Source organism: Simochromis diagramma, unplaced genomic scaffold (genome assembly GCF_900408965.1).
Source record: "Simochromis diagramma unplaced genomic scaffold, fSimDia1.1 OVJJ01000603.1, whole genome shotgun sequence".
Classification (NCBI taxonomy): Eukaryota; Metazoa; Chordata; class Actinopteri; order Cichliformes; family Cichlidae; genus Simochromis; species Simochromis diagramma.
In genome coordinates, this window is record NW_024387414.1 from 400,612 (window position 1) to 426,552 (window position 25,941).

At 47.6% G+C, this 25,941-nt stretch overlaps 1 protein-coding gene across 1 annotated transcript in view; it reads left to right on the forward strand.

Annotated features, from left to right (window-relative positions):
• Positions 1-7,661: 7,661 nt before the first annotated feature.
• Positions 7,662-25,941, forward strand: part of tshz3b (teashirt zinc finger homeobox 3b) — a 29,679-nt gene continuing 11,399 nt past the window's right edge. Inside the window, 2 exon segments of the mRNA XM_040011695.1 lie at positions 7,662-8,271; positions 8,475-8,810. Coding sequence (XP_039867629.1) covers positions 8,771-8,810 — 40 coding nt within the window. The 5' untranslated portion in view covers positions 7,662-8,271; positions 8,475-8,770.

Genomic DNA, 25,941 nt, shown 5'->3' on the forward strand with positions numbered 1-25,941 from the left:
ACACTTCGTGACAACGCTCACACAAAGCACAACTGTACGTTAGTTTGTGTACCTGTCTCTGTTCTGTCTTTCAGGTGTTGTGTGTCGTCTGAGTGTGTTTTGTTACAGGTACAGCAGGTAAGGTGTGTGTATGTGTTAGTCCCCATAGGGGAATAGTTCCTCTGCATTTAACCCATTCACCCAGTGGGCAGCCACCAATGCAGCACCCGGGGAGCAGTGTGTAGGGACGGTACCCTGCTCACGGGTACCTCAGGGTAGCCGTTCAGTGGAGTCGAACCCCCGACCTTCCGATCATGGGGCCACCACTCTACCTACTGAGCTATCCCTGCCCATCATGCTGGTGGAGGCCAGCATGACTGTTGGCTTCACCCTCAACTCTTCAACCACCCTCGTCTTTTCTCCCCTTTTCTTTTTCTATTCCTCTACTTTTTTGCATAATGCAGGTAATAATGTGAATAAACAAATAAATAAATACAGTGCTCATACTGTCAAAGCTGATGTGCTTGGCACAACAAAGCATGCGGACCATGATTCTGCTTCTAAACGTGCCGGACAAAAAAAGATGACGTTTGGATGACATCATTAGATGCTTTATGAAGCAATCTGTGGTATCTTAAGTCTTCTGTATCTGTTTGTATCACCCACTATGTGCAGAGATGATCGTTACATCATACTTAATATTAGCGATGGCTAGGGATGGGTACCGGTATCCGCTGCCATTGTGGCACCGGTTCTGACATAAACGGTAGTAACCAGACCGAAAAGCAGCGCACATTTCGGTGCTTTATTTCGGTGCTTTATTTCGGTGCTTTATTTCGGTGCTTTTTTTTCCTGTGATGTCACACACTTTGGATTCTAGCCAATCATTTGACCTTTTCAAGGATAGTAGGCGGGCCCAGGTACGTACGTTCTTTTAGAGCAGAGCTACAGATTAAAAATGCCCAAAGCAAAGCGGTCAAAAGTCTGGTTGTACTTCACAGCAAAAAATGCAAACTCAGCAGCCTGCAACAAGTGCTTTAAGCTGATACTGTGCAAAGGAGGTAACTCCTCAAATCCGATGAAACACCTGGTGACGCATAGCGTTTTTTTAAAAGCCAAGAAATACACCGTATTTGATAGCTTGCTGCGAGACCTCACACCGAGCACATCTACTGTGCTTGTGGTGCCTGTTATTGGACCCGGAGTTAGCAACATCCCCCAAGAACCCGAAGAGGAGAGTCCTGGCCCCTAGCCCTGCCAGTGTAGCAGAAATGATGACGGATGATGATGGCAGCAGCCGTTCTTCTCTGCGTGAGGAGCTTAATGTTGTTCGTGTGTAATTTGCGTTGAGTAGGCTAACCACGTTATTACATTAATGCATGTAAGGTGAACTAGCAAACACCGTCGTAGTTACATGCGGCTGTCTTCTTGTTTGATGGCAGATACTCCCTTCACCCTAGCCAAAAAGGCTAAAATGACCAAAGAAAAAGAGGGAAACAGCTAAACATGAGAGGTTTTTGGACAAAGTTTGTGTTTTTTCCATTGTTTAAGCACTGCTTCCAGCCAAGAGTGATACCATATATGACCCATAGCTGCAGAAAAGGCTAACATTGTTATCTTTTTACCTAAAAAACAGCTACACATGGGAGGTTTTTGGACAAAGTTTGTGTTCTCCATTCTTTAATCACCGGTTCGAGCACCGTTTAAGCACCGGCACCGTTTCAAAAGTACCGGTTTGGCACTGGTATCAGATAAAACCTAAACGATACCCATCCCTAGCGATGGCTGGTGAATATTAAGTATGACAGTGGGAATAGTGCACTCGGTGGTGTCGAAGGCTGCACCTGCTGTAAGCAGTTGATGGGCCACAGTTTTCTCTGGGATTTAAGAAACAAGTTGAAGTTTGCAAAAGGACCTGCAATTAGTAATGATCTAAACCAGCGGGTCACCCAGATGATCGTGACTGACTGATAACAGGGAGAAGTCAGGGGAGATGACCAGTAGAAACTCACGAAGAGCTCTGGGAGGAATAGTGTCCAAGGGACAGGAAACAAGCAGAGTAGGTTGAGCCACGCTGAACCTGTACACACTGAGGAATGTAAACTCAAAATAAATAAGTATCTTACGTCTGCCTTTAAAGCCCTTAAAATGAATCAAATCTAAGTGTGTGCGGATGGTCAATGGATATTCGATAGTTGGTCAATGGATATTCGATAGTTGGTCAATGGATATTCGATAGTTGGTCAATGGATGGTCGATAGATGGTAGATGGACAGTCGATGGATGGTCGATGTATGTTCAATAGATGGTTGATGGACGGTCAATGGATGCTTGATGGATGATGGACAGTTGATGAATGGTAGATGGACGGTCGACGGATGATGGATGTTCGATGGAAGGTCAATGGATGTTCGATGGATGGTTGATGGATGCTCGATGGATGGTTGATGGATGGTCGATGGATGGTCGATGGACGGTCAATGGATGTTCGATGGATGGTTGATGGATGCTCGATGGATGCTCGATGGACGGTCAATGGATGTTCGATGGATGGTTGATGGATGCTCGATGGACGGTCAATGGATGTTTGATGGATGGTTGATGGATGGTCGATGGACGAGTGATGGATGGTTGATGGACAGTCAATGGATGGTCGATGTATGTATGTACATCTTTAAGCGCAGTTTTTAAAACCTTAAACCTGGTCTCGTGGTTTGCCCAGACACTGAACGTTTCAGGGAAGAATGCTTCTTCTCATTTCATTTTCAAACACTTAAAATGAAACGAGAAAAATTTGGACGTAGACATGGCTAACCCACATCAGATCTAAGAGGCAGACAGTGTTTGATGGGAGGCGTTTGGGAGGAAGAGATGTCCTTTCACCTGTCAGCTACACTGTGTATTTGAGTTTTTCATTAAATTGAAAATTGAAACATTCAGCTGGAAAAGTTTAATCAGGGAGGGACGCTGCAGTATCTGAACATCTCTTCATGAGCATGTATGAAACATAATCTCTCTGCATTGAACTCCTAACATCCACCTGGTCAGCAAATGGAAAGACTGTGCACAGGTGTACGAGAAGCAGTAAATGGTTTTTAAATAATCTGCTTGTTTAGTGAGCGGACAAAACCAGCCAAACCAAATGGTTACTGAAAGCTGGCGTAAGTTATTGTGTTACACTCACTCAAAAAAGTATTATATATTTTTACCCCTCAGTAAACATGTGAGTAAAATGCAACTGAAATATATAATATCAAAGTTTATTTATTCCAGTAATTAATCATTAAAGTTTATTTGATATAAACTGACTGCACACGAGTCAAGGAAATTTCTTTTACCACGATTCATTCAAAGGAAATTTTTTCTCAGTACTTTTACATGTAATTAAATTACCAAAAGCCAGGGTTTTGGGCAGATTTTTTTTTGTGCTGTGGCCTAAATCACCCTGATATATTAGAATTAGAGAAAGACCTGAACTGTTTTAGCAAACATCTGAGCGTTTTTTGACGCGTGTGAGACAGAGTGAAGATTTCCTGTTTTGCAAAAATAATATATTTAATAATAAACGTGAATTACCCGGGTTAGTCTTCAGATTTTGGTCGTGTTGTGTCTAACGGCGACTGAGACCTCAGGGGGTTCATTTAGGCCTGTGACGGAGCCCCGGTGGTCCCTGAGCATGGCTTTGAGAAACCCCCCATGTTTGCAAGCGGCTCAGTAATGGAGCGCAGTGGCCTGAAGTCTGTCCTAATGACTGTAACACATGTGCGTCTGGCTCTCAGCCCTCTCATTAACGTCACTGGACACTGTATACTCTGACTGTGTGTGGATGATCTCATCTCCTCTCAGAGTGCTCCGCCCGTGGCTGTGGATGTGTCTGTATTTACGTGCGCACCCACTCACGGCACTACTGCGGACGCTGTGTCGAGGAGGCCGCTCGTACCCGGAGACAGCGTTCGCGTCTCCTGCAGGAGCTCCATTCATGTTTTAATGTTTTTCTCAGTGTTTCACTCCACAGTGAAAGGAAACAGAAATGTTTCTGTTTCCTTTTGTTTTGCTTACAGATGTTGAAGCTCCACTTTATGAATGTGTGTGTGTGTGTGTGTGTGTGTGTGTGTGTGTGTGTGTGTGTGTGTGTGTGTGTGTGTGGTAAACAGGGTGGCTTGCTCTGTGGAAGAAGGAATTTCCCCCAGCAGTCCCCATCAGTAATAGTGCCTGTAATGAGCTGCAGCTGTCAGCCTGGTTTCTGCACACACACACACTTCCACAGAAAACACACACTCGCAGTGAGGAGGAAGCAGTGAGTCACTCAGCGGTGCGCCGTCTTACTGTACGCTGATAAACACAAAGTCATCAGACACACAAACACTTCCTGAGAAATACCTGCAGCCAAAAATATCCTCACCGCACTGCCGTAAAAACACACATTTTCCTGCCTGTTCTCCATTGTGTGTGTGTGTTAAATGTTTTAACGTCGCTTCGTTTTTTTACCTTTTAGCGTGAGCGTTAGAGGATTCAGAGCGACGGCTTGGCGGCTGCAAGGACACAAAGAAACGCTTCAGATGATTTTCCTCCTCTAACGATCCTTGTGCAGCGAGCAGATTCTCATTTCACTAAATTTTTAATTCTCCGTCCTGCCAGAAAAAAACCCAGCACAGCTGACTGAAACGTGCTCTGAAGCAAGGACGCGTCTCTGCTCGGCCGACAGGAAATCTGAATGAACGCGTCCCGTCCTCTCTGAGTTTCAAGCGTGCTCGAGTCCAGTTTGTCTAGTTTGATTTTTTTAAAAACAAGTCAAAATTTGAAAAAAAGGACAAATGCACCTCTGCCCCCAATAAACCAGAGACAAACAACGAACAATATCACTTTTAAATATTTGTTAATATGAAAATACAGTTTTTCTCTCATATGTCTGGCAAGCAGGAGGCTGAGAGTGGTGGTGTATTTTTCTGACTGGTTTCCAGTTAGAGCAGGGAGAGAATCCCGGGAACACAAATCCATGTGACACGAGCAGTAACCTCTGACCCCTGTCCACGACTGAGGGACACCCAGCTTCATCCTCAAGACCTGCTGCCTCATTTTTATCACTTTTCTTTGCATTCATAAAAATTCATGTTCCTGGGGGAGGAACCCTCCGCCCAGCAGCAGTTGTGAAGCTGAGATGTGGAACGGCGAGGAGCTTTTAAAAGCTGCCGAGGGGTTTAACAAGTTCCCAGTTTGTTTCTGATCAGGTCTGTTAGAAAAAGCCTCTCTGAGCGCCACTCGAGCATGCTTCCCCCGATCGTGGGGAGCATTTTTTCTGCTCTCAATGCCGAGTTCACAGTTTGGATTTGTGGGGAATCATCTGAAGGCTTCAGCCTGACCTGCACCCTCCCCCCAACAAACCAACATAAAGATGATGAAGCTGATGAAGACGATGAAGACAACGATAAAACTTCGAGCGGCGGCTTTGTGTTCCCGCTGAGCCTCGGCTCGGTATGCGACCTACCCGGCCCTCCGTCTGTGACCTCTGCCGGGTTTTATCTGGTTCCAGTCGAACGTTGGAGATCAGACTTTAATTTTGAAGGCGCAGCGCGGGACAGTGATGAATAGGCTGCATCAAGGAGGGCTTAAATTACCCCACTCCCTGGTGGCAGCACTGACCAGAGGAGAGCAGAGGGGTGTGTGCGTGTGTGTGTGTGTGTGTGTGGTGACCTAATAACAGCAGACAGAGAAAGAAAGAGGGCTGGTCAGCACTTGCCCCCTCAACCCTGCTAGCTCCGCAACTCACCCACAGAGGAGGAGTGAGGACAGTGTGGGTGGGGGTGTCTGTGGGTGGGGTGGGGGGGCTACCTGCCCCTTCAGCTCCTTCTGTGGGAGTTAGGGAGCTCTCAGGTGGAGAGCCTGTCCTGTTTTGTTTTCATGCAAATGTGATTTTTTTCTCTTCTCTGTAAAATAAAAGCACAAGCTTGCCAGGTTTCTTTTTTTTGTCTTTTATTTTGGAGGCGGCGGCCGAGACGGTGGGATGAAGCAGCTGGTCTCAGACTGCGAGGGGCCTGCAGAGATTATTGGTCTCATTTTTAGGAACAGATAACGAGAGAAATTCCATCTGTGCTGAATTTAAGTTTCCTGATTTTTAACCATTTTACTGGAAAAATGTTTTCAAATGGATCTACCAGAAACTGATCAGTTTACAAGAAGATCATTAATAAACTGATCAGTTTGATTTCTGTGCGAACATTAAAATTATTTTCAGTCTTTAAAAATATCAACAAACTGTGTTTGAGTCATTTTAAACTGTGAATACTAAAAAACTGCTGAGAGTTTTGATTTTGGATTTCAGTTTAAGTGAGCTCAGAGCTCCGTGAACACTTTCGTCCGTTGTTTTTATTCATGTATCATTTTCACCCAGCTCACAAATCTGTGTGTGTGTGTGCGCGCGCGCGCGCGCGCGCGCGAATTAACAAAACAAACCCATAAAAACGTCACCTCCATCAGTGACCCCGGACAGGTTTCTGAGTTTTTGCGTTGTTTTAAAAAAAGAACAAACTGGAATCTGCGCAAAAACTGCGTAAAAACCAACCCGTACACACGCGCGCGCAGTAAGGCGTGTGTGTCGGTTTTCTCCGCGTGCTTAAAAAACTATTAAAAAACTTTGAAAATCATTTCCTGTTTTCCAAATAACTGCGGATGTTCCGCACATTTATGCCGCATTTTTTCAGAATAAATCTGTCACGTGCACGCGCAGCAGAAAAGGCTGCGGACATCTGACGTTTCCTCACAGACGAACCCTGCGCGATACATGTCCTCACCCCCCTCCACAACAACAATAATAATGATTATTATCATTATTATTATTATAGTTATAATTATTATCATTAATATATTTAATAATAACTATTATTTTAATAATAATAATTATTATATCAATAGTTATAATTATTTTATACTGGCATTATTGCTAATATTATGAATAATTTTAGTATAACAATAATTATTGTGATTGTTTGTATTATTGTAATATGTAATTATTATTATTATTATTTGTTGTTGTTGTAGAGAGAGGAGCAGGCAGGCGGCTGTGCGGCGCGCGCTGATGTTTTCACGTGAAACAAAAAGTTTAAACCAAATTAAAAAATAAATAAAAGTCCAAATTTAAATGAAGCTGCTGAGAAACTTTAAAATCAGAAGAAAAACAATCTGAAAAAATTACTTTGATTTCAACATCTCACACACACACACACACAGTGCACAGAATCAGCTAACATCTGTGTGCACATCTGCCGCAGTTTGACTTGCAGACTAAAAGTACCTTTAAAAGTGTTAAGGCTACGCTTTCTACAAACACACAGCTGATCGGAGTAATCAGATTACTCTCAAACATGTGAAATATCTTTGAATAAAACCTAAAAATGTGTTTGTTGCTTTCAGTTTGGTCACGTGAGGGTTAAACTTTGTTTCCCTCATAAACACGCGCGTGTTTAGTGCGTGTGTGCGTGTGTGAGAAAGAGTGTGTGTGCGTGTGTGTGTGTGTGTGTGTGTCCTCTCCGCGTGGCTCCGTGTTTCTCTGATTCACAGAAGAAGAAACGCAGCTTTGATTTCCCAAAGTGGACCGTGTCAGTCAGCGCGTGCGCGTAGTGGGAGTGGTGTGTGTGTGTGTGTGTGTGTGTGTGTGTGTGTGTGTGTGTGTGTGTGTGTGTGTGTGTGTGTGTGAGACACTGATGGATGCGCCAATGGAGAGACGGACAGATGCTGGGGCGGATCTAACGGAGCAGCAGCAGCTCGCGCTCAGTCCGACACACACTCGGAGCGCGAGCCGCGGAGAGCGCGCGGGCACACACGGGACACTCACCGGGTCTGCGCGAGGATCCGAGCGCCGGAAAACCTCCTCCTCCAAACTTTGCTCTCGTCCGCGAGCGGCTCCGCGCCTCCTCACGGTGGCCTCACCTGAGGGAGCTCACCTGCGCGCGGACACGGCTCCTTGTTCTAGTAGGAGCGCAGAGGGAGGCGCTCCTGGGCAGAAGGAGCAAGTCTCAACGGCAGCCCGAGCCTCCTCCTCCTCATGCACATTATTGCAAACAGGGAGATCCAATCAAGCACGCATCTCATCGATTCACGCGCACGCGCACACGGTGAGTGAGGGACTTGTCTTCAGCGGATTTTTCAAAGCGGACAAACACCTCCTCCTCCTCCGGTCCTCCGGTCCTCCGCTCCCCCGCTCCCGGTGCAGAAGCAGTTTTCTCTGGATGTTTGTTCCCGCTCTGAAGAAGTGCGCGTGATCACCGGGAGGCACGCGGCGAAGTCCCAGCCCGCAAAGTAAGTGTGTGTGTGTGTGTGTGAGAGAGAGAGAGAGAGAGAGAGAGGGGGGGGGGAGAGGAGGTCTGGAGGAGGGAGCTACGTGACGCCGCTCAGCGCGGAGCTTGAACCGGAGACGAAGCGCCGCTCAGTGCGCGCGCGGCAGGTTTGCGGACTTTGACTGACGCAGTCCTCCGGTCTGTCCTCCGGTTTTGTCCCCGCAGCTCGCCTGTTGCAGCTCGGACTCATCGGCGACTCAAGAGGCGGAGCTGCTCCTCCTGCTGCTGCCGGAGCGGCGCGCCGAGGCTCGGCCACGGACCGGGACTCCCGTCGGTCTGCCGTCACCTCTTTAAATCTCCTTTCTGCAGTTTTTGCCCCCCCTCCCCACGCACCCTCCCCGCTCTATGCGGGAGTCCTGAGAGCAGCGGGGGGGGCACAGTGCCGGAGCTCCGCGGAGCCCCCGGGCAGCCTCGGATCAGCGCCGACTCAGAGCGACTCTCCGCCGGACTCCTGAGCCGACATGCCGCGGAGGAAGCAGCAAGCGCCGCGGCGCGCCGCAGGTAAGCCCCGCTGTTTGCCCCCCTCCGCTGAGCAGCTACTTTTCATTAATATTTCCCCACTCTCTCACACACACACTCGTTCTCTCACACACTCCAAACACAAACACACACACTGTCTCACACACACTGTCATACACACACACTCTCACACACACGCGCTCTCACGCACACACAGCATCTCTAGTTAAAAACAGACAGCTGGATTTATTTTTCAGATTTTTACCGTTTTAACCCAACGTGTGTTTGGAGTGTGTGAGTTTAAAATATTTTTATTTTGACACACACACACCTGTAGGCTGCATGTTTGATGAAGTGAATTTTCAGAATAAACCTTCAGCTCTTCACACATGTGACCATCAGCTTCCAGCAGAGGTCAAAGGTCAGTGTGAGCTCTAGGAAAAGGTTTGGTCGGGCTCAGTGTGGACCCAGCACCTTGGGTCTGCCGACTCCAATGGGTTTTTTGAGGATTACCAAATAACCGACAGAAAGCAAAGTCAGATTTATCTTGTTCTTTTTTAGTTGATGGATTTTTAAAACATTTTTCTCATTTTTAGTGTCGTCATATTTCTGAGTTTCTCGTTGTTCCTCTGGCCGTCGATTTATCCTCGATAATCGGGGGCCGGTCATTCCCGGCCCTCAGATTTTTCCACCTCTGTTTTCTTTCCCTCCTCCTTCAGTTTCTGGGAAAGACTTCTCTCCCCAAGTAAAGATTAGTTCACGGGCCGCAGAGCGAGGAGGGAGTGATGCTGGAAAAGAGCTTAATGGACAGTCGCCATCTTTGATTTGACGCCTGATTGATCACCCGTCACCCGACCGAGCTTTTGATCTGTTCATTCCCAATAATCTCCTCCTCCCCCCAGACCGGCGGAAGTCACGTCGACCTCACAAACTTCAGCGCTCGCCTCATTCTGTTGTTAGTGCTCAGCTTAACATCTTGCTGAATCACAGATCATTTTACGATGACCTTTAACCTTTGGTGTTTGGCTTTAACTGGAGGATTGCTGAGCGCGCACACACACACTGTGGTGTTACAGATGTGAGGCTTTGCTTCATATTTGATTCAATCGTCTGAACTCTGACAGCCACATTCATCAGAGGCTCTTATGGTCAATCAGTGCTGGGGGGGGGGGGGGTAATGGACATGCCGGGGTTAAAGCCGCGGATGGATGCAGAAGCTAAACGATGGATTTCTTTCTTGAGAATAAACGTGCCAGCTGAAGGAGGAGCTTCATTTGAAACTAGCAGCCACGTCCTATTTTTTCTCCTCCTCTCCTTTCCTCTCCTCCTCTCCTCCTCTCCTCTCCTCGTCCTGCAGCTGCGAGCTGAGCGGTTTTGGAAGATTGAGTTTGAGAGGGTGATGTCAAACTGGTTGCCGTGTGGTGACAGAGTTTTGGGAGGATGATTCGGAGTTTTGGGCCAAGGAGCCTGCTTTTCCTTCGGCGTGTTCCTCCGTGACGCTGATCTGTTCCCCGAGCAGCACGTGTGCTCAGGACACGCTTGTCTGAGGTGAAAGTTTGGTCGTGCACGCCACAGCAAGCTCACAGCACGCGCTCCACATGCGCAGACTGTTTTTACTGGACGCCGTGTTTCTCATCTAAAAGCACATTTGTGCGTTTCCGTGTCAGTGTGAGGATGTTCAGAGGATTGTTCCTGCAGGCCAGGGCGGCGCGGTGGCGCAGCAGTTAGCGGCGTGGCCTCACAGTGAGGAGGTGAATCTGATGCTCCTTCTCTCACTCACATTTTCTCTTTGTAACCAAACCTTGCTGTTTTCTTGGCGTTTACATTTTTGAGTCTCTGCTGAGCTCTTCTGAACATTAGACCCGTTTCTTCTCTCCTTCACCACCCGACACACACACACACGCTTCCTGCCGTGGTGACGGAGCGCACTCAGCTGTCTTAAGAGGAGTTGTTTTGCCAGCTTCATTAGCGTTGTGCTAATTAGCCGAGCAGCTGATGGATCTGTGACAGGCCTAATGATTGGAGATGACAAGCTCCGCACATTGTCACGCTCGCCAATTAGCTCTCCGCCATCGCTGGATTTAATCAACATGATCGTACGGCGTCCTCGTTTGCCTCCCGCCGCAGGTGAGGGTTCATTCGAGGTGACGGTCCTGAGCAGGAGGCTTTATTTTTTCCGAGCTCGTGACATCAGCGGGCTTTTGTCCCCAAGCTTCAAAGTCACACTTCATTGTTCTCACACAGGAAGTTCCACCATCAAACAGCACAGCGCCATTATTTATCCCCAAACAGAAAAACGCCATCATCAGTGAGGCGCCTGCACGTCTTACATTTGAATTACAAGTCCTCACACACACACACACTCGTGTGAGGACAACAGGTCTTAGTTCATAGGAGTGTGTGTGCGTGAGTGTGTCATCGTCTCCGTGATGTAACGAGATCCATCGTTAAAGTTCAGCTGGTTGAGTTTGTTTAAAGTTTTAATGATTATCTTCCAAACTGCAGCTTTTCATCATAATTCGGTAAAATCAGGTGACGATGAGGATGAAGATCATGTGACTCGTGATGTTCTGGGTGAGCTGATCACTGTGAGGCTCAAACGGAGGGAAGGTTGGCGCTTTCCTCGGTGTGCGACATCTTTCAGTAGAAACGATTCAGAGACTTTTTGAGCTCCAAAAGTCACGTCAAGGTTTGTCAGATGATCTTTGAGCTCTGGTTAGTCGTAGAAACATGCCACTCGTCTCTGATTTATTTCACCTGTTAGTGAACAGCACACACACGCACACAGACGCACACACAGACACACACACAAGGCTGCTGAAGACGCTCAGGTATCAGAGGTCGGCCTTTTTCCTCGGGTTAAGGCGATGTTCACGAAGAACCCCGCGTCGTTTTCGTGCCCCTGCGCTCAGCTGCTGCAGGTTCGGTCGCCGGTGAACCAACACGGGCCACGCGCACGTTTTCCCCTCAAACGAAGTTGCTCCGGGTCTCTTCATCTCTGGAACTGCTGACGACTGTTTTCTTCTTTTGACTTTGATAAAATTAGATTTTAAGCTAAAAATTGAAAATGCCAGACGTATACCACGACTCGGATGTTCGGCGTCCTCGATGGCTCGGCGGACGACTGCAGCAGTTAGAATAATAAAGTGTTGCGTTCTCAAACACAAACTGTTGAGCTGGTTTTTTGCAGGTCTTAGAAAACAATGTGAGGAAGGAAGCCTGTCTCCAGCCGAGCGGCACGTTCCTGATGTCACAGAGTTAAAGTGGGAGTGGCTTCCACCTGCTCCAACATGGCCGATCTGCAGCAGCTTCAAAAAAGGCCGTAAAAGGATTTTTAAGAAAACACGATCTGATCATGAACCAGCGTTATTTTGGTGACTCGATATCTGAGGGTCTTTTTCACGTCCGGCCTGCCGTAATCAGGCGGTAACCACGGTAACAATGCTACAAACTGCTACATATGGACATTTGATCGCGGTTTCACAGTCGTTACGATGTTTCCACGTCATTATTTGTTTGACTCGCACACTGTGATTGGTTCCTTACAGCTGTGATATTATTGGTTCCCCAGCCTGCAGGGCGCTCACTCGTACGTAACCTCGTCTACAAACCGTTCGATTCAAATCTCAACAACAGTCACCTGAGGGTGTTTATAAAGTAAAGACCTGGCAATCAGAAATGGGAAGCAAAGAGACATCCATCAGAACAAGGATCATGGGAATCCCCCGGCAGCCTACGTCTATTGCAGCATAACTTAGGGAGGATTCAGGGTCACCTGGTCCAGCCCTAACTATATGCTTTAGCAAAAAGGAAAGTTTCAATCTTAAAAGCAGAGATAGTGTCTGTCTTATGGTGAATGTGAGTGGATCTCAGCTGAGAGGACACGTCTGAAACCAAACAGGAAGTGTCACCATCGTGACACCATCAGTTTCAGGCAGAGAACTTAGAAGTTTACCTGAAAAATAAAAAGCACACTTCCGGAAAAATAAGGAAATGATGTGTTGTGCACAAAGAGAAGCCACAGCTGCCCTGGGGCAGACTGACAGAAGCGAGGCTGCCATGTCGCGCCATCGGCCCCTCTGGCCAACACCAGTAGGCAAGTAGGGTAAAGTGTCTTGCCCAAGGACACAACGACCAGGACAGAGAGCCCAGGGATCGAACCGGCGACCTTCCGGTTACAGATGCGATTCCCAACCCCCTGAGCCACGGTCGCCAAGGACCCAAAGCAAAGCAGGTTTGGTGTTTTTGTGGTTCTCAGACTCAGAGACGTAGCCCTAAAATGTGATCTTTATCTGGAGTAAATATATGAGGTCAGATGAGCTGTGAGATCAGAGACGTATACCGGAATACGCCACGGTCTCTGAAGCTCGTTCAGTGTGAGGCTGGAACACCGAGGCCATCGTCTGTGACCCGCTGCGGTTAAACTCGGCCCCTTAATGAAGCGTTTGAAGCTGGCGGTTGCTGTGATTGTACCGTAGTTAAATATTGGATCACAAGGACGGACAGGAAGCCATTGACACTGTAAAGCAGATTATGTGCACGGGCGGGAGGAAGCAGAAAGGAACGAAGAAGCCGGCGAGCAGACAAACGACAGTCACGGGGGGTCCCCCCCATTCCTCCAGGATAAGTGGCTGATGGTTTCTAAACAGTGTTTCTTCTCCTTCTCTCCCACAATCCTCCGTCACGGCTCCCATTAGGTTGACAGCTGTCAATTAGCCTCCCTTGGTCTGGCGCTCTGCACTTTATTGCCGGCAGTTGATGCTGTCATTCGCTCCCAGTTTCGCCTTGAGCGTTATCACGAGCGCTCAAACAGTCGATAGCTGATGCATCAGCAGTTATTTCTTAAATTGGCTCACAAGGCTGCATCCGCTCCTCCTCATTTCTTCTCCCCCCTCTCCTCTGTCTGTCTGCTCCCTGCTCGCCTCCTCTTCCTCTCCAAGCACCCTGGTGTGTGTGTGTGTGTGGGGGGGGGGGGCAGAGATTTTGGTATGAAGTCAGAACAACAGCAGCTAAAACATCAGCAGTGTGTGTTTAAAGGGAAATCGTTTTCATTCTTGAAGCGACACAGAGAAGACGTGACGGAGGGAAGAATGGCAGGTGTGTGTGTTCAGGATAAACAAGGTTTCTGTGACACACACACACACACTGGTCTCACAGATTATTACTGAGACAGCTACACAGCCTGCTTTGAGATTTTCTTTGCTCCCTACACTCTTCATCAGAGAGGGTTCCTAATCATCGTCATCATCTCCCTCAAACTCTGAATGATGCTTTGAGTCTCTTTAAGAAGCTCGGCCGTTCCTCTCCAACTGCGGCCTTTATTTTTACGGCCCGTTAGACTTCCTGTCATGCTCAGGAGACACATCGAGAGACGAGAGGCCCAGTTGGAGGATGAGTTAGTGTTGAGACAAGGTGTGTGTGTGTGTGTGTGTGTCTGTTTTGAGTGTCATCTGGGCTCAGCTCCAGGTCTGGTTTCTTCTTACCCTCAGTGGGGGTTCCCTTTATGTCTGCGAAATGTGTGTGTCCTTCGCTTTCCCACGGAGGCTTTGGCCTAACCCAGACGAGACTGGCAGCCATCAGTCTGTGTGTGCGTGCGTGCGTGAGTGTGATGAAAGGCAGGAGAGCCGGCAGCGAGGACCCGTCTGAAGGTCTGGTAATCAGGGCCAGCCTAAGCTGACATCCTCCTCAGGCTGACAGGGCCTTCCTCTTCAGTCCACAGACACACACAGATCAGAGCCTCGGAAAGTTTTGATCTGAGTGCCGTGTTTGTGAGCCAGCACTGAGCTGAAAGCAGGCAGGAAAAGTGCAGCAGAACTTTATTTAACTTTAAACTTATTAATATATCAAATTTATTGAACTTTAACCTGCAATCAGGTCAGAGGGCAAAGGTACTTTCTTACCTTTTTTGAGGCTTTGATCCTCCATCAAACAGAAATCTGTACTCTTTCAGATTTCGTCCCCAAAATCAGAACAGATCAGCAGCTGTGGAGGACGTCCGATCGTTGTTATTCCAGTTTCGTCCGTTTCGTCCCTTTAAGAGTGATTCCAGGCTGTGGATACAGTTTCTTTGTCCGACAGTGTCTGCACCACGCAGTGTTTCGCATCCTCTGTGAGGATGAAGCTCGGGTCGTTCACAGACGGCCAGTTTTGGTCCAGAGTAGCTGATCACTTCCTGTTTGTGGGTTTGTCTTCGGGCTCTGTTTTTTTTTTTTTTTTTTTTTTTTAACCCTTCAACATCCCAGAAAACCCGACTGTACGCTCAGAGCACCACACACAACGATCTGCACGGAGCAGACGAGTGTGTGTGTGTGTGTGTGCGTGTGTGCGTGTGTGCGTGGAGGCAGGTGAGAGAGAGAGAGTCGCCCATGCTGAACGCAGGGAGGGGGCGAGGAGGAGGAAGGCTGTTTTATTTTCTACTGTGAGGGCCTGTTGCTAATTAATGTTTCTTGGTCGGTTTCTGTCGGAGCTGAGTAATGTTTTTGATCTTTATGCCTGATAACTGCATACCTAATGAGATTTCAAAGCTGGTGGAGATGGGAGTTGCTGCTCCCTGCAATTATTGACAGATGCCTTTTCTCCGCCACTGGCTGCCGCGCCATAAATCCTTCCTCAGTAATGAGCTTGAGAAGTGCCACCCTGCCAGTGAGCTAATGAAACCGAGCAAGGGGGGCCGTGTGTGTGTGTGGGGGGGTGCAAAAGAGTGCATCACACTCCTCTGACACATTTTTTTCTCTTTAAATGCACTCTGCAGATGTCAGCCACCTCGGCTGCCAGAGAGAAAAGAGGCAGGGGGAAGACGGCGAGCCAGGAAAAAAGCGAGACAAAGCCCGAGTTTGGGTTCAGGTTACAGCCCCGTGTTCAGGCCATTTGTCTGCGTTTGCCTGTTTTATTTGAAATACTAGCATCTCTGTTGCCAAACAGGACTGTGATTGATACCCCCACCCCCTCCCCGCCTGCGATTGATACCCCCCTACCCCGCCTGCCTGCCCACATCCACCAGCAGCTTCTCCACCTTTAATTCTCAATGAACTCTTCTTCTTCTTCTTCTTCTTCTGTGTCAATTAAAAAAGAGTCAGCTGCATAGATAAACACCTGATACAACCAGCAGCCCCCCACCCCACACACACACGTGATGCTGGGCTTCAACTGAATGCTGGAAAACCAGCTTCACAAAAACTGCAGACGTGTTGGCCATGCTTGGTTTGCAGAAGTCAAATGTGACTTTTAGTCTTGAAAATTTTAGTCACCCTTGGATTCACTAACCCTAAATCCAGCGCCCGGTGTTCAAATCCAGTGAAACCAAATACAGAAATCTGGTCGTTCACAGGAAGACCAGGATTATGTGATCGTAGATCAAACTGGATCCAGTCGGAGTTGTTCTCTGCGTTTCAGCAGGATCAGGATTAATATCAGTCCTGATCCCAGCAGAGGACTGGATCCAGACTGGGTTACAGAAAAAATGAAATGAAAACTGGAATTGTTTCAAACAACTTTATATTCAGTACATGATAACTGTTTTCATACATTTGTCGGTTTATTTATGATGCTCTGTACTTACAGTTCATAGATAAATGTAAGATACCACAAACCGTGAGCTGTGTGGTAAAATCAAGGTTATGAAGTAAGAGTTTAAATGTGATCACAGCAGTTGAGTTTGATACCCACATAGCAGACATAATGATGTGCAGCACCTGAAACTACGGATACTGGATGCCTGTGCTGGCATTTCTCCTGCGGTGTTGCTATCAGTGTGTGCAGAGTGGGAGAAGAGGGTTGCATTGACAATCCAACACAATGGGCAGCACATTGAACACGTTTTATAAGTGGTCAGAAACTTGTAAATAACTCATGGAAGAATAAAGTTACGTTGAAACCAAGCACGCCATTGTTTTTCTTGTGACATTACCAATAAGTCTGATGTGTCACATGGTCCTCTTCCTATTGGAAAAACAAAAGTTGTATCCAAGATGGCCGACTTCTACATGGCCACCATGGTCACCACCCATCTTGAGGAGTTTGCCCCCTCACATATACTAACGTGCCACAAACAGGACTTTACTATCACCAACCATTCCCATGTTATTACGGTGTATCCATATAAATGGCCCACCCTGTAGAATGACAAAGAAGGTGAGGTGAACATGGCTGTGGATAAAATAATGACTGTATTGCTAATTAAATATTCCATGAAATATCTGTTAATATCAAATTTATAATTCATTCATTTCGTTAGTTTTGGTGCCACTGGCATTGAAAGTGCCGATGATCCAGATTTCTTGAATCCGTAAAGTCTGTACCTGGGGCAAATTGACTCTTTGAGTGATCGTGGCTCAAGAGTTGAGAGTTCGCCTTGTAATCGGAAGGTTGCCGGTTCGAGCCCCGGCTCCGACAGTGTCGATCGTTGTGTCCTTGGGCAAGACACTTCACCCGTTGCCTACTGGTGGTGGTCAGAGGGCCCGGTGGCGCCAGTGTCCGGCAGCCTCACCTCTGTCAGTGCGCCCCAGGGTGGCTGTGGCTACAATGTAGCTGCCATCACCTGTGTGTGAATGTGTGGATGACTGGATGTAGTGTAAAGTGCTTTGGGGTCCATTGGGACTAAGTAAAGCACTATACAAATACAGGCCGTTTACCATTTGACGTTTTCCATGGAAGCATCATTTTTATCCGGATTACACCTGAACAGTTGCATCCTGGACTGCCAGCACTGGATGGTGCTAACTAAAGGTAGCATGGTCTGGGGCATCAGCAGCTACTTTCAGACACACACAAATCTGCATATGAATAATCAGGGTGCATCATGGGTAAAATTCAGTCGGGTCCAAAGTGTTTCTGTGGTTCTGAAATGAAGCAAACTTAGATTTCAGCTTAAAACACAAAAGTGTGATTTTCCTGCAGAGACTGTGTACAGGTGTGTGTGTGTGTGTGTGTGTGTGTGTGTGTGTGTGTGTGTGTTGCATGTATTCAGAGGCCTCTGAGAGCCGAGTGGTGTGTCGCTGCCAAACAGTCGATTTCCCCCTCTCGTCGTCCGCTCCATACATCACAGACCCGCCCTTCTCTCCTGACACAGTGACGTGTGTCATTTATCAAACACGGCCTTGCCAGGCCTCGTGTGTGTGTGTGTTAGAGTAGGGCAGAGATCTCCTCCAGGAGAGGAGGAGGAGGGTTTGATTCCTCTTGTGGTGATCAGAGAGGAAACAGAAACGTTAAACGCTGTTTTACGTGCTTGTGTTCTTATTGAACATCATGAATAATTACAGCTTGTAGCTACGTAAACCTCCGTGTGTGTGTGTGTGTCCCTGTGTGTGTGTGTGTGTGTGTGTGTGTCACACACACACACAGAGCCTGTCCTCTGATTCAAAGGGAGGCCTTACAGGAAGAAGATGGATGCTCCTTAAAAAGAGCCTGTTGATGGATATGAATCTGGCCCCTCATTCATCACTGTTACATTATTTAGACTGGATCCCTGCAGAGCTGTAACCCGACACGCGGGGGTGGGGGGGTGTATATGAACTACAGGAAGAGCAAGATTAAAGGTGTGAGCAACCACAGCAGTCACGATTGTGACTGAACACTGCGACCTAATGCTAGGCTCCATGTTCTCCACGTGGCGGTTCTCTGGGTTCTCCGGCTTCCAGTCCAAACACGAGCTGGGCGGGTTAGCTGGAGACTGTGAAGCTGCTAATGGACGAGAGCTAGATAAAGAGCTAGAAGTGAATGTCAGTCTAAAGTGGTTTGACTGGTGGGTGATTCACTTGTTACTGGGGTATATCGCCACGGTCACATGGATGCTGCAGACTTGAGCTACTCTGGAGCGGGAGGACAGAAGCACCAGCAGGCCCATTTGAGTGTGTGTGTTTCTAATCCTGGATGCTGTATTGTTTGCGTCCTGTCTCTGTGGGCTCTGATTGGTCCCCGGGTTCAGGCTGTGGGCTCGGCCACCTCCTGGCCACTTCTGTAGATTCACCACTAACCCCGCGAGAGTTCTCGGTGAGAGAGGAAGTCAGCACGTAGCCTCCGTGGATCCTCCTCGCCGCTCCTTCCAGTGTTTTTTGGAGCGCCGCCTCCTCCCCTGCCCTCCGTCGCTCCCTCTCCTCCCAGGTTTCTATAGCACCGAGGCAAACGTGCTGATTTATTGTGGCCATCCGTCTCTGCTCCTCATCCATCACGGGCCGTTGCTAGGCGATCATGGCAGCAGCTGTTTGCTTTAGAGTTCAACAGAGGGGCCGTCAGTCAGCGGCGGCAGGTGAAAAGCATTACCGACGTGCTGTTGTCACGGCGAATAATTAATCAAAGGCGGCAAAGATAATTAAAAAGATATGACCCTTGCTGCTGCCGCTTGGTCCCGGGTTTGTCCAGGAAAGAGGAGTGAAAAAGAAAAGGTGAGAGGAAGAGGAGGACTCCTCATCACTGCTATCGCTCAGTAGTTCTTTAAGATTCCTCCTGCTCTCGCGTGACCCCCCCCTCCTCCCTCAGACGAGTGGAGTGAGTGAGTGCTGATAAAACAGGCTCTCCTGCTCTTATTAATTAGGAGGAGATGGGCTGGAAAAACCAGAGAAAGGGTTTAAAAAGGCTTCACGGAGGGATGGAGAGTGCTCTCAAAGTGCTGAAGATCCATCCGTCACCTCCGGTTCAGAGAGCCAGCTGAGAGTTAGTCGCTCTGCTCAGAAAAACATGATGTTTGCATTTAAAGATGGAGTCACGTGACCCAGTTGATTTATGTGGATTCACCGCGAAGGTGTCTGCGTCTGGAGGTCTTCTGTCTGCTGCTCGTTTTGTTCTTCGTTAAATCCTCAGAGCCCGTTTGTATCTGCAGACAGCAGAGCAGAAACGTCCACCGTGAAGCGAGATCATCTCAGAACATCTGGAAGCACATCTGCCATCCGAAGACGAGCCGCTACAAAAGCCGTTTGGTTCTGAGTCTGCTACGTTTCCAGAAAATCAAGAACCTTCACTTTTCAGCGTCAACCTCCGCCATACTCAGAGGACCCGTGCAGAAACGGCGCTTTGCGGCCACTTTCAGACGTTTCTGTGCAAATTATTCTTTAACTGTTTAACAGCCAAAAAGCTTCCAAACATGCACACCTGCGGACTGTGGGAGGAAACTCACCTGAACCTGCGAGACCTGAATTTGCCAAATGTATTCAAAGTTTTAGCTTCATTTACCTGATCTGTTATTTATTCCAACACACACGGCGTGGAGCGCCCACAGTTTTGTTGTACATGTACGATCGCAGGCTTTTCTATTCAGTTAATATTCAACCTCATTTCTATTTGTATTTATTTTCTGATACTGAACCTTAAAGCTAGAGGAAGCTACTGTAAGTACTATGTGTACCTTGTTGTACCAGTGTAGGGGTGATAGCGCCTTAAAATCAGAGCTGTGTAAGTAAAAGATGGCGGTTTGCTTCCCTCTCCCCGCCGAGCTCCTGTCACTGATGACGCTTCCTAATTTGAATCTGCTGAAATGAGGATCCTCCATGCAGCAGTCCTGACTCAGCACGCATCAAATGTGAGCGCAGAAGTAGCCTCACTAGCTTTTATTCCCCCTGGAAATTCAAAAAGCACAAAATAATATAAAAATAAGTTTAACAGGAAGTAAAGTCGGTGGATGTGCAGTTTCAGTAACAACTCACAGCTTTAAGCAATAGTTCCTGCCACCATAGCAAGTATGATGCAAACTAAAACGATTATTTCTGTTACTTCATGGTTCAGGCTCTGCAGGTCACATCAAAGGTCCGGATTCGTGTTTCGTGCACGTTTAGGGACAGACACGAAGCCTTTCCCTGAGCGTGTGGGCTCACTCATCTGGAAACGTCGCTCCGTCACCGTGAAAACCGGTCTCCCGTTTAAGGGAGGAGTTGGATTATTGTTATGTTAAAGCTTTGCTGTAGGGGTGTGAGTGTGAATTTTTGCTGGCTTCGCATGTTTAAATTGATGCATAGGAGTTTGTGAGTGGGAAATTGTCTCCAAGAGGGGGAGCAATGATAGGGGAGGTCACCTTCTTCCCCTGCTGGACACAAGAGAAAACATGATTTGGAGTGTTGTGGAGGAAATTACAATGAAAATGACTCGAATCATTCAATGTTTGAATGTGAACGTTTCCCTCAGTGTGACCTGAGAGGAAAACATTAGTCTGATTTTAGGCGGTTAGCAGCAGTGTTTGGTGCCATCAGCCATCACCTTTCCTTCCATAACATCATGATTCAGTTTGCTGTCAGCACATGTTTCCATACAGACTCAGATGCGAGTGAAAGAATGATGATTGTGGATTAAATCACTCATTTTGGTGATTTTGTGTGTGTGCATTGCTGGTCTTTGTGTTGTTTCCGTCGGAGCTGACGTGTCCGTGTCAGGTCTGTGATCGGCGTTTCCAAAGTGTGACGGGAACCCCGGGGTGTGTTCGTGTCTGAAAGAGATTTTGGGTTGACTGAAAGTGTTTCGTGGCGTAAAGTCAACAGACTGTAACAAAGTGGGTGAAAAGATGTTCACAGTGGGCTGGACAATAACTCAGAATTAAAGTTATGATTTGTTGTATCTTCATCTGTAGAAGCTCAAACTAAGATGGCCTTCATTCAGAAAGGTGGATGTAGAAGATCGGGAGGTTTTGTGTAGGTGAGCCTGAGGCTCGTCACTGAGACGGGAACGAGCTGCCGCCTTAACAACGGGGTCGTCCACCGCAGACGCACCCACTACTCTGACTCAAGCACAAGCCTGCATCCTGCCATGTAGTGTTTTTTAAAGGTATTTCAGTTTTATTACATTTTGAACTGTGTTTGAGCTAGAGGTGAATGCTCTATAAGAAGTGGTCACATCAGCAGGTGACCTCTCTGAGAAGGTACTGCTGTGTCATGGGTGGGACTTTGTGGCCTCGAGGTGAACCCTCTGCACAGCAGCGTGTGATTTTCTGCTTGCAGTCAGTCCTTCCTTCTGATCCCGCCAGCCTGCTGCCACGAGTCAGGCAGACGTGGTTCATGTTAGCTCAGCAGCGAACACGTGTCAGTAAAAATCCTACAGCAGATTTCCTTCATATTCAATCACAAACCTGTCTTTGTGTTTGGAACGTTTGTGGGAGGTTCCTGTGACCTTGCAGACAGAGGCCGGGAGGCGGGGTTGGAGCCGAGCGGCACACGCTCACACAGGAAGCTCAGAGAGCACGTGTAGAAATGCAGCGAGCGGCAGAGGTGGATGTCAGTTGCCGAGCTTCAGTCAGTGTTTAACGTTTTGCTTCCTGCCTTTCTGTAACTCCACCAGGAATGATTTCGCCTCGAGCTTCGCCCTGGGTGCTACTCGGTGTCAGTGAACACCACACACACAGAAATGACAGTCTGCTCTGCTTTACTTAGATGAGCACAACCCAGTCAAAGGACACTTGATTTGTTAACGAGCAGCCATTGAGTTATTGATCGATCGTTGGGTGTCTCCACATGCAGCTGGTTCTGTCTGAACACTGAAAAAATCTAATCTGGACTGAACCCAAACCAGGAATGTTTCTCAGGAATTACTGAACAATTCTTATCATAAAGTTCAAATTACCGCTGGTCCTGTCACATCTTGAACCGGGGGTATGCGGCGATCTGGTGTCGGTCCAGTCCTCAGTCCACGGCATGGATGAAGCTAAGCGTTACTTGGTTTTTCACACTTGGGCACTGTCAGGTTTTCTCGTTTGAAACACAAACTGTGGTCAGAGTGCGTGGACTCGCCATCGACGATGCTTCCCGTGTGGGCTCGTTTCACTAACGTGTGGATTGGTGTTATGGTGAGCACGATCTGATATCCTCGTGTCGGTGTTGTTCCCACATCATCATAATAAATGTTGTTCCAGGTTCAACATTGCAAGTGACCAATCGCATTGTTGTGACGTCATACTTTTGCGACTTCGGAAAAAAGCACCGTAAAAAAAAAATCTACTTAACTTGCGAGAAACCACCTCTGTCCGCCGATCCAGCAATTTGAATTCTTTGCATTTCAGGATACTGTTCTTTAATAAACAGTAAGCATTGTGCATATTGTCCTTGCAACACTGGAATTTCATAAATGAATGAATGGCTTGGCTTGCAAAAGTACATCACAACAATGTGATTGGTCACTTGCAATGTTAAACCTGGAACAACATTTATTATGATGATGTGGGAACAACACCGACACGAGGATATCAGATCATCTGTTATGGTGAGGAGGTGCGCAAGAAAAACTCCCACACTAAGCTCCAATCACACACATTTGTTTTGGCGTCTCTGTGTTTTCCTGCTCGTCTGTTTCTTTCTTCCTGTTAAAAGAGAGTTTTTGCTTCCTTCTCTTGCTGAGTGCTCAAAGGGTTGTTGGGGTTTCTCTTAAAGCTGTGGGGTTACAGCGACTTAAAGGCGAGCAAGCCCTGATGATTCAGACCAAACCAACAGCATATTTTGGGTTAAACTGATTTGGTTTGACAGATACACAAACTTTAGAGGTTTTGGTGGAGCATATGACCAACATGTGACCCACGTGTGACCACCTGGTGCTGAAGGTGGTTAAAACCCACCCACATGAGAGGGCAGGTACGGCGCTTGTTTTCCTTCTGTGTGACATCTGTCAGCAGTAATCTGATCGATCGTCTACTCTGACATCCAGCGGGAGAAACATTGGAGTTACGGAGCATCTGGAGGCTTTAAGGCATCATAACTTCACACTGGATGTAAATATTTGTATATAAAAATTAATGAGCATCGTGGAGGAGATGGTTTTGTTTGGTAGAGCACAAAGCATAAAATTAAAACTACTTACAGCAGTCTTTTTCCTGTAAATGAAGTCCAGCTCTTCAGTGAAACGTCTCATTCATCAGCATCACAGACACCAAATTAATGATGCCGTTTCTTCAGTTTGAGCACAGATCGTCTCCTGATGGTGCAAATTTAAAAATCTCTGCATCCTCTGGACAAATGTGACCCAGTGTCCCGAGGTGCAGTTCGATGTGGACGAGCCTGTGAAAGCTCTTTTCTCCTTTTTAGGGCACCACAGCAGCAGGGTTTGGTGAAAGAGAGGGGATTTCAAGGGAGGGGAAGCATTAATGCTGGCGCCGATATATCACAAACACATCGGCGTGGCTGTGGCAGGTCAGGTGTTTTTCAGATATTAAGTAATCCCACGGTAGAAACGTTCAGACAGAGAAGCCTGCAGTCACATGATCACCTGACTGCAGGAGCGATCATCGTCCTGACAGTGGAACGTCGGACCGAGGCCTCCATGTGAGCGGATATGTTCATCGTAGACGGCGTTTTGTTTTCACGTGGTGCTCGGTTTAATTCGTATGGAGCTCTGCAGGAACAGGTCCGAACACCTTAGGCAGCTCCCCTGTCCCTCACCTAGATTTCTGAAGTCAGGTCTTTGTTTAACACGAGCCGTAGAAACAGTAACTCTGAATGTTAAAGCTTGTGTTGCTAACATGGGGCTAACTCAGAGACAGAGGCTCCGCAGTTCAGAAGTCTAACTTACTGTCAGCTCTCTGAAGGTGAGCCACAGATGGTTTTCTGAAGGCTTGTGGTCACGGAGAGACGACGTCAAGCCCAGCTCGCCATTTCTCACAGCTGTGTGTGTTACTGCTTCACCTGCAGCCTGGTCTCTCTCTCTCTCTCTCTCTCACACACACACACACACACACTCTGGTCCCACTCTGACATCATCTGTGTGACATAAAAGCACTCGGTCTGGTGTTTTCTGGTCTTCAGGGTCTCATTACATGATTAAAAATGGCGCTCTGCTTCCTGACATCATTCATGGCTGTCTGTGTATTTACCACCACGCTGGAAACTACACACACACACACACACACACACACACACACACACACACACACACACACACACACACAGCGCTTTGAAACTGAAACCTCTCACACACACTGATGAAGAGGGGCAGCGTGGACCGGAGATCCATCACATGGCATGTTAACAACATGCTAACGTGTTTTTAAAGCTGCAGCTCAGGTTTCTTTTTAATTGCTGCATATGATGAAGGTGTCAGTGAACAGATCTGTTGATGTGCTGATCAGCAGGTGAAATCGTTTCAGTTGGGCGGCCTCCATGTGTTTCCATCCTGCAGAGGAAAGCTGCAGATTCAGAGAGAAACCTGAGAAATCCGAGCGGATTCAGCAGTTCGTCCTCCTCTGAGACTCACCACCAACTGTAACGTGGCCCCAGCTGCTCTCTGCTGGGATAGCTTTGCATGACTTACAGTTCAGAATAAGATGATGTCTGATTTCAGCTGATCATAAACATACAGCAGCCATGCTTCGGTTTCTGCCTGAGAACAGGAAGCTCACTTTCTGGTGACTCATGGTGGCTTTAGTTTCCTTTGAATCACAGGGACACGTGTGTGACAGACGTGTGAGAGTAAAATGAGTTGCACAGCTGATGTGAGTGATGGAGATGTTGTTTAGTCCGTATCCATGGCGTCAGGAACTCATCTGTAGAACAAAGTGCAGCACAGACTTTTCTAAAGGAAACATGTTGGAGCTGAAACAGAATCAGCGTTCGTAATCATGGCGCCTGTTTGTTGCTTTGAGTCGTAGCAATGATGTGTCAACGTGTCTGCAGCTCGGAGAGGAGCGCAGCGTGAACCTGAACTGTATCTGCAGACGCCTGCAGAGCTGGAGGAGTTAAACTCAGGAGAACAGAAGAACATCTGAACCCGTCACGATCAGGGAAACGAGCTGGGACCAGATCAGTCTCCCACATCATCTGCACAAACCAAACTGTTGGAAAATCAGCTGTAAATTCAATGTTAGGATGACGATTAATCGTGCGCTGCCCTGTCACTCATGCACACATTCACATGCATTGATGACCCTGTGTCTGTCATATCAAAGATGGACCTTCCACCATGGTGTCACCTCTTAGTAGCGAAGCCTCCGTTTGTTTTTGGGGTGAAGAGCTTAGCTCTCCCCTGATGCTTGCTAGCTTAGCCATAAAATCCTAAAACTAGAGCTCCGCCTTCTTGGATGGTCTGTTAGTCCAGTGACCTCACAGCAGCCATGTTATTGGTCACATGATGTCATTAAAAATGCTACAAAAGGCTCCAACAGCACAAACTCTCTGACTAGGAGCTACAGCCACCTGTGTCACCATCTGCCTGTCAGTCAGAGAGGCCACGCCCCTAATAATGCAAACTGACCACACTGTCTCTGTAACAGGCTCTAAAT